Source organism: Athene noctua, chromosome 8 (assembly GCF_965140245.1).
Source record: "Athene noctua chromosome 8, bAthNoc1.hap1.1, whole genome shotgun sequence".
Taxonomy (NCBI): Eukaryota; Metazoa; Chordata; class Aves; order Strigiformes; family Strigidae; genus Athene; species Athene noctua.
The window spans coordinates 12,828,018-12,834,517 of NC_134044.1; the positions used below are offsets into that span (position 1 = coordinate 12,828,018).

General features: G+C 47.6%; 1 protein-coding gene across 4 annotated transcripts in view; it reads right to left on the bottom strand.

Annotated features, from left to right (window-relative positions):
* The window catches only part of GK5 (glycerol kinase 5), a 30,291-nt gene extending 26,642 nt beyond the window's left edge, over positions 1-3,649 (bottom strand). For all 4 annotated transcript variants that reach the window (XM_074912205.1, XM_074912206.1, XM_074912204.1 and 1 more), the window contains exons 1-2: positions 3,489-3,649; positions 2,374-2,467 (exon numbers count right to left, since the gene is read on the bottom strand). In XM_074912205.1, the coding sequence (XP_074768306.1) occupies positions 2,374-2,467; positions 3,489-3,623 (229 nt within the window). In that variant the 5' untranslated portion in view covers positions 3,624-3,649. The remainder of the gene's footprint in view (positions 1-2,373; positions 2,468-3,488) is intronic.
* Positions 3,650-6,500: the final 2,851 nt, after the last annotated feature.

The window sequence follows — 6,500 nt, forward strand, 5'->3', positions numbered from 1 at the left end:
ATCTTACCTTCAAATAACTGTTACAGAACATTTTTTTCTAATATATGTAATGGTAAATAATTAAATATGTCCACAACTATTTTCAAAGCAGCTCTGGTCAGCTTCCCAAGTGCCTCCATGCATACTTCCAGAAGCAAAATTATGCGAAAAAAATATACATTAAGAAATTCCATTTCAGTGATACTACCTATTCTGTCCAAAGTATCGTTCACTGAAGGGCTCTCAATCCTGCTACCTGAACAAAGGTTAAGTACATCCTGCTCATACATGTTCTTAACTTTCACATGCAAAGTCACCCATTTGAGTAATGCATATACTGCAGACTCTACACCAACAGCCTCTGAGTGACAACTACAGAGAAGGTGTTTCACAGAGAAGGAGCATGTCTTGGTCTGCCAACCTCTACATGTTTCTGCACCCTCCCTTACACTAGTCCTTGCACTCATGCAGGCAGTAGTATCAAAACCCTCCATCAGCTGAAGGCTGTACCAGGGCTTGCACAAGGCCACCTGCTCCAACCACCTGCACGAGTGCTGCTGCCAGCAGCAGTGTATGGGAGGAGGACCTGGGACAGGGTGGCTTGAGAACAGCAGTATATCTTTTTCAGTAGCAGCTGGGTCTAAACTGAAGGCAAAGCCATACCAGTACTACTGCAGCTCACTACTGATTAGTGGCATGTGTTACTCCTCCCTGTCTCCACAACCTGCATGCTCCCACCACTTCCCATGTCAACTATCATGCTCTCTAGACCCCTATGTGAGTAGAGCTAACTTCCATTAAAAAGAAAAACAAAACGGAAGACAAACACAGATATTTTTCAGCTAAGCTGCCTCCAGCGCCAGAGTGAAAGAGAGAGGTGAGACCATGCAGCCAGAAGTACTTTCCACCTTTAGGTAGTACTGAACTATATCAGCTCATCCACTGGTGCATGGAGTCACATGCTTTTAGCTTCTCAAGACCTGTAAACTGAAGTGCTCCTACGCCTTCTTTCTGCTTCCAGACAGGCTGCTGGTACCACACCCTCTCTTGTGCCTGCACCACCAGTGGTGAAGCTCTGCTGGCATAAACAGTCACAGTGGTCTGACTCAGGAAACTGCTCTGGACTTGTAACCACCCTGTAAAAAGGAGGGCTGGACTGCTTCTTTTGACAGCAGCGTGGGCTTACGCTCACGTACATTACACAACCACTTAAAAATGACTTGATGACAGTGCATGCAGTGTGGCCACAAGGAAAGCTTCCAATTTTAACACTAGCTGAAAAATCTTGCTTCCTGATTTGCCCCACAGAATAGGAGTGGAGGAAGCTAGTAAGGTCTTAAGGGTCTGAGGTGGCATTGCTATTCTTGTGACAGAACAGTTGTGGCTGCTGAGAAAACAAACCAAGAGCCCCAAATAATCAGCTGCAGCTTACACCTGGTAATGGTTCCTTTCCCTGTTCCCTAGGCTGCCTTCCAAAGGAAGAGACAGTTTTGCCTTTAGCCAGGCTTGTAGGCAGAGCAACACTTGGAGTCCAAACTGCAAGAGGGGCTGAACAAGAAGAACTTTAGGCACGGAATAAAAGAGTATGATGAACACACACATGACAAGGATGCTGGGGCACTGCAAGAAAACAAGCTGGGGTGCAGCTGACAGGCCCACAGCATCAGCGTGGCACAGCAGGAGGTGATCCATGCTGGATCATAGAATGCCAGAGCTGGTATAATGGGAAAGCTGTGGGAGTAGTAGAGAGTAAGTGCACTGTTAGAGCAGCATCCAGAAAAGTGGGAAAAAAAATATCATAAGTTTGGCAGAAAAGAGAGTTGTGTGTGCTTAGTGCATTGAGTACTAGGAAATTTTAGGCTAAAGTACAAATAGAAAAGAACAATAATACAGAAATCAGATGGTAAGAACTGTCTGTAGTTTTCATGGGAAAAACAGGAATATCAGGCTGTAATCGAGCAAGCACAACTATGCAGCATTCTGCTTTGATTCTCTCACTGACATTCACAAACACAAAGCAGCAGCAGAATAATAGGGAATCGGACAGGGAAACAAGCCTACTCTCTGTTCCTACACAGAGGCATCTGAAGGAAAGAAAGACAGACGCTGGGGAAGGATACAAAGTGCTGGAGCAACAAGGTGCCATCACTGACATGTAAATCGAGTATGCACACTGCTTCTGGTTCTACTTCAACCCTAATATGGCCTCACTGAAAGAAGAATATAGCTGAATTGTCCTATTTTACATACTGATTGAATAAGTCTTAAACCATGTTGTTGACCTGTTGACCTGTAATTTCCGGTACTTTTTAAAAATAAATAATCTTACTAAATAACTAACTTTACTAATTTTGATGAATAATGAACTTCTCAAACTTTATTGTAAATCATTACCTTGTACAGCTTCTTTTATCACACCAACAAACTGACTCCACAGCACTTCAGGATCTAATTCAACCCAGCCAGGATGAGGATAAAGCGATTCCACCTGTTCACAAAAGACACACAGGATTGTTCTGATCCCTAGTTCACAGAAACCAGCATTCTTGTGAAAGTTGGTGCAAATATGTTTGGTTTTGTTCTTAATTTTCTGAACCTACTGCAAGAGGGGAAAACAGTGTTCGTCACTTTTAAAACGTGGTTGAACGTGAGTGTGTGATCTCTAGAAGCCCTCCCCCATTGAGAGCAAATAAAGAAGCCTGTAAACCCCTTTTGGGGCTCCAAACTGGAAACAGGTTTCTCGGAGAGCCTTTTGGCTCCGCTGCTGAACTAGAAACGTGAATGCCTGTGAGCAGCTCACCAGCAGCGCGGCACAGGCGGCCAGGGATCGCCCCGCGGTGGGCTTCCAGCGAGAGGGAGCGTCAGCTCCGCCGGGAACATCCCCTTCCACCTCTGAAAACCCATCAGATTTCTTATACTTCTCCTCGCTTCAATCTTTCCGTTGCAATAGCTATCAATAAAAAAAGCTAGATCTTGAGATCGTCTTGGTCCCAAAATCACGGGCCATACAAACCAGAAGAAACCTGAAATTTATGTTCCGAAGTTAACACTTTTTTACACAGCGGTGTTACGCAACGCGACGTGTGTAAACGCACAGGTCCCAGCTACGCCCTACTAACAAAAGTCGTTTTGTTCGAGGAGGGATTAGGCGATAAGCGCCCAGACCAAAAGTAACAGGGGAAGGTAGGTGGGAGCAAACTGCGTGGTAACGGGGCGAGTGCAACGACGGTGTCCCCGGGTAGTCCCGCCGGGACAGGGGTCTCCTTCCCCCCAGGCAGGTGGCCTGAGGGCGCTGGGGCAGCCGGCCCCGCCCGGCCCGGCTCAAGCCGGCTGCGCGCCCGGTAGCGCTGCCCGCGCCCCGCCCGGCCGCCTCCCGGCCCAGACCCGCCCGGGCCACAGCGCGCCCCTGCGGCCGCGGCTCCGGAGGCAACTGCCGCCTCGGGCCGCGCTCGGCCCGCGGGCGAGGTGAGGGCGCCGCCCCGCCGCTTCCCCCCCCGCCCCCGATTCACCTTCCTGCAGCTGGAGCCTCTGACCGCGGCCGCCCGGTCATAGACGTGGCACTTCACCACCGTGCTGCCCACGTCCACCCCCAACACGTACCGCGCGGGGGCCGCGCCGCCGCTCTCCTGCTGCCCGCACGGCATGGCGCGGGGCAGCGCGGACTGCGGCCGCCGCCGCCGCCAGGCAACCGCCCTCCCGCCGCGGGGCGGCCGCCCGGCCGGCCTATGGGCGCGGGGAGCGCGGCGGGGCGGGGCGGGCCGCGGCGGTGCCGCCGGGCTGGCAGGTGGCGCCCGCCGGCGGGGCGGGCCCGGGGGCGGCCTGCGCAGGCCGCGGCGGGGAGGGCCGGGCCGGGCCCTGCCGCCGCTCTGGCGGGGACGGCGGCACCCCCTGCCTCACGGCGCGGGGCGGGTTTCCCGGCGCCTTCTCAGCGTGGCCAGGCCCGCGGCACCGGGGTCCCCCGTACAGCGCAGGAGCACCAAAACAAAACCCCAGACTGAGGCGGTGCGGTGTCTATATAAACTAACCAAATGCACGTAAATGCTTCTAATGAAGCACCCAAGAGCAAAGGGTTTCTAAAAGCCAGAATTCAGTGAGCACCACTGGAATATTGCCGCGGATTAAGCGAACCCCTACAGCTGCACCACATGGAGAGCCGTCAGCTAGGAGCAGGGTTTGGTAAACAACGAGGTGTGGGCACTCCGGGGACTGGCCACTGAAGGTACTGAGCATCACTGAACAAATCATATCTAATTATACACTCTTCGTCTGCAGCAATTCCCTTGTGCCGTCACCTTCCTCCAGAGAGGGAACCACACTGGAAATTACTGTTTGTTGGAACAGAGAGAGTGATAGAAACGTTCCCCTATTGCCCTGAAATGGGGTGGTGGTTTTTAAACAGCAACAACCAGAAATACTGTCAGTTAAGCAGTAACATTCAGGATGCTCAACCCCAAACTACTATCAGCAGAATTTAGTTTTAACCCAAATTTAACTAGAAGAATTAGTCAATTAGTTTTAACTCCTCATTTAATTAGAGCAGGAAAAGCAAATGCAAAAAACACATAGGAAATATTTTCCCCTTGCACTTCTGTTTGGCCCCTCCTACAAAAAGTGGCACTATGAACAACAAAAAGATATTACAGGTGGGGTAATAGTCTGGTGTTATTGGATCTTTAAACCAGGAATACTAACGACACTGAAAGCCACATAAGGAGAGGCTCCCCACCTCATCTGGGCAGCCACAGAGGTCACTGGGACAAAGGTTCAGATCACAGGGAACGGAAGGCACATGAAAGAGAAAGCCAAGGAATGGCTGCTTTACCTCTCCTCCATAAGGAACGGCTCTTTTAATAAAGAGTCACTTTATATTCTCTTTAACTTGACAAGTTATAATCTCCTGACATGCAGCTAACAGATGTATGTCTGAGAAAAGTATCAAGTACTTCATATCTGATTAAGACTTCTTCAAACTAATTTAATTATTTTATTAGTTTTGGTAAATAATAATTATTTAGAACTCCTGAAGAAAGTTTCCTAAATAAGATTCAGTGTGTGTAACCGGTATAAAAGCCTAAATCCGCTCCAAACATTCAAAAGCTAAAACGCCTTAAGTAAAATTGGGAAAAAGCATCTAGACATCCTTCATATTTTTACATTATCAATACAAGTGGGGCCTGTCTCACTGCAAGATGAAGCAAGTTTCAAAAAGAAAACTGAGGTGCAGGTTACTTTCTTCTTTTACAACCTGTAACAAATACATACTCCTCTGATTCACTGTATTGCACAGACATGACCATAAGCCGATTTCTTTATGCAAATCTTAACCTGTTTAATACGTTAATAAGAAGTTAGATGTATCTGGAAAAGGAACACCATATGTATGTTAGAAAATGATAACGTGAACCAACTTGTACACTTGCAGTCCCTACATAATCTCGCATATCATGTATTAGAATTGCTCAATTTATGAAGCTGATGAAATACTAATTTTATATTATTATTCTGCTTGCATTGTGATAAAAGCAATGCAATAAAGGAGGTAACGGGTTTTCAGACATGCATAACTTGTTCATACATGACTTATCTGGCATTAGCTTATGTTATTTGGTCACAAATAATATCACTCCCACAAAGGCACTCTTTTGTCTATCCAAAACCTCTGTCACCCTCAGAGAAAAATCTTATCGCCAACATGGGTAAAAGCACCAAGTTCATCTTAGCACAGACAACAAACATTCAATATGAAGATGTATGGACACCCTCCTCTTATACTGCACTGCAACGCTGATAACAAGCCTGTGTACCTCCCTAGTCCTCCCGTTTGAGTGAGAGCATGCAGGTGACACTTTCCCTGTTCAGAAGGCAGAGAACTCACACACCTGGGGTCACATACCAATTACCGCAGCAGCTATGTCCCATACTTCTGCAACTTCTCTGCTGAAATCCTCAGTTTCTTTGGTCTCTGGAAAGCGTGACTGGTCTTATCTTTCACTGGAATATCAAACCAAATGAAGGAGTGGAGGCACTCCAGGGACCTGTCCAATGCTGTAGCAAAGGAAAGAGTTATTAAGGAAAACCAACCAAATGGCAGAACATCAGGGACAAGAGGATCCTCCATCACTCGCAGCGATGGCAAAACCCCACCATGAGTAACTGATATTGAATATTTGTAAGCAATGTCATAACGCTCAGCATGCTTCAGTCAGCAACAAGTAGACTTTAGAGGATGCCAAGCAAGCGGGGTTTGACCCAGCTATCCAGGTTAAAATAGGCCTTGGGAGATGAGAGTGCTATAGATCCAGCAGACCTAATTACTCGAAAGAAAACATCATCTTGACATTTTCTACATCAAGATTATTAATTAAAATTTCCAAATTATTAAGTAAACTGTATTTGGAACACTAACTTATTTTTTCTTGTAAATAAAGGTATTCTCAGGTACATTTCTGTTGCGTGACTGATACACAGAAGACTCTTCACTCACCCCAGGCTTCCAGTATGAATCAAACTTGCCACTGGCC